At 42.5% G+C, this 1,636-nt stretch overlaps 1 protein-coding gene across 1 annotated transcript; it reads left to right on the top strand.

The window, feature by feature from the left end:
* Positions 1-12: 12 nt before the first annotated feature.
* Positions 13-1,636, top strand: DI09_307p10 (uncharacterized protein; the record flags this gene model as incomplete). The annotated part of the gene is made up of 3 exons (XM_013382599.1): positions 13-485; positions 512-1,520; positions 1,551-1,636. Coding segments are annotated over 3 exons (1,568 nt in total), but the record flags the coding sequence as incomplete, so codon positions are not given.

Here is a 1,636-nt window from a genome sequence, read left to right as displayed (position 1 = left end):
ATTATTCCTGGCATGACTTCCACCGGTCTTGAGCTGTGGGAATCAGATGAAAAAGAACATTTCGAATCCTATTTTAGAGATAGGCTTTGGGGCACATTGACCATGATGAAGTTTCTTATTTTTGACAAAAAAAGCTGGCTTAAGCATCTTTCCCTAGACCTGGAAACTGGTCTCGATCCTCCAGGGATCAAGCTAAGAGCTGCTCAGGGCTTAGCGGCCGCGGACTTTCTTGTACCGGGGTATTGGGTTTGGGGGCCTATAATTAAAAATCTCGGCTCTATCGGTTATGACCCTTCCAATCTGTATATGGCATCCTTTGACTGGAGACTATCAATAAGCGATCTAGAAAAAAGAGATCGATATTTTTCTTCTTTGAAGGAATCGATTGAAAAATCATTTGGGTTTTCCGGAACCAAGGCTGTAATCATAACCCATTCTTTCGGCTCTTTGGTTTTTTTATCATTTATTTCTTGGGTTACGGAAACGTACGATAAATGCATTTACCTTTTAGAGATTCCTCTTGGGTTGACAGCCATATCCACGCTTTTGTTAATATTTGTGGCCCACTACTTGGCGTTCCAAAGACGATATCTTCTCTTATATCTGGCGATATGAAGGATACCGCTCAATTGGGAATCTTTGAATCTGCGCTTGTTGAATCTCTTCTTTCGAGAAAAGAAAGAGCATATTTGTTTAGAAGATGGCCATGTCTTCTTAACATGCTCCCCAAAGGCGGAAGTCTCGTTTGGTCAGAAGATCCTGTCGTGTATTTGAGTAATGGAGAAAAGTTGAAGCTGGACGAGGCCGTGCAAAAACTGTTAATCGACTCCAATATATTGCCTCCGGGAACCTCCAAGCGAATCGCTTCCGCTTACAAGCTAAACAACACTAAATTGTGGCCCAATCCTCTGGAAAGTCCGCTTCCAAATGCTCCAAATTTGACCATTTACTCTTTCTACGGCGTTGGAAAAGAAACCGAAATCGGATATTATTACAAAATCAACCAAGACCTCTTTTCTAATGGCACCATTCTTGAAATGCTGCAACGATGTCAAGATCCAAAAGACTTGATCCATTGTATCTTTGAGGAAATGGATATCGAGTTTGCAGATTTTCTCCTACCCCTTGTTGTTGATACCTCCTTTGAAGATCAGGACAAAAAGGTTGTAAATGGTGTAATTTTGGGGGATGGAGATGGGACTGTGCCTCTTCGCTCGCTTGGGCTGATGGGCGCTCATTTCTGGAAAACATCCCGACTAAATCCATTTGGCGTCAAAATCGTCACGCGAGAATATCTGCACGAGCCTATTTCAATGATATTCCTTCCCGGAAGAGGCGGGCCTAAAACGTCAGATCATGTCGACATATTAGGAAACCACGAGATAACATTCGATATTTTGAGGATAGTCTCGGGGAACGAAGGATATGAATCCAACATTGATCCGGATTTGGATCCTGTTCATATTTCCCTTGTTAAGGGAAATATGAGCCACCTAGCCGAAGACATCTCAGAGAATGAGGTAAGAAAAATCAATCAATCCCTTGGTGAGGCCTCTGGCGTGCTCTATGAACAAGACGTTACTTGTGACTCAAAATACCCCCAAAATGCAATTGATTCCATATCGTGCTACGATGG

Source organism: Mitosporidium daphniae (genome assembly GCF_000760515.2).
Source record: "Mitosporidium daphniae strain UGP3 chromosome Unknown contig-307, whole genome shotgun sequence".
In the NCBI taxonomy this organism is placed as follows: Eukaryota; Fungi; Microsporidia; genus Mitosporidium; species Mitosporidium daphniae.
Note: the sequence above shows the minus strand (reverse complement) of the source record. Positions and strands in the feature narration are given on the sequence as shown.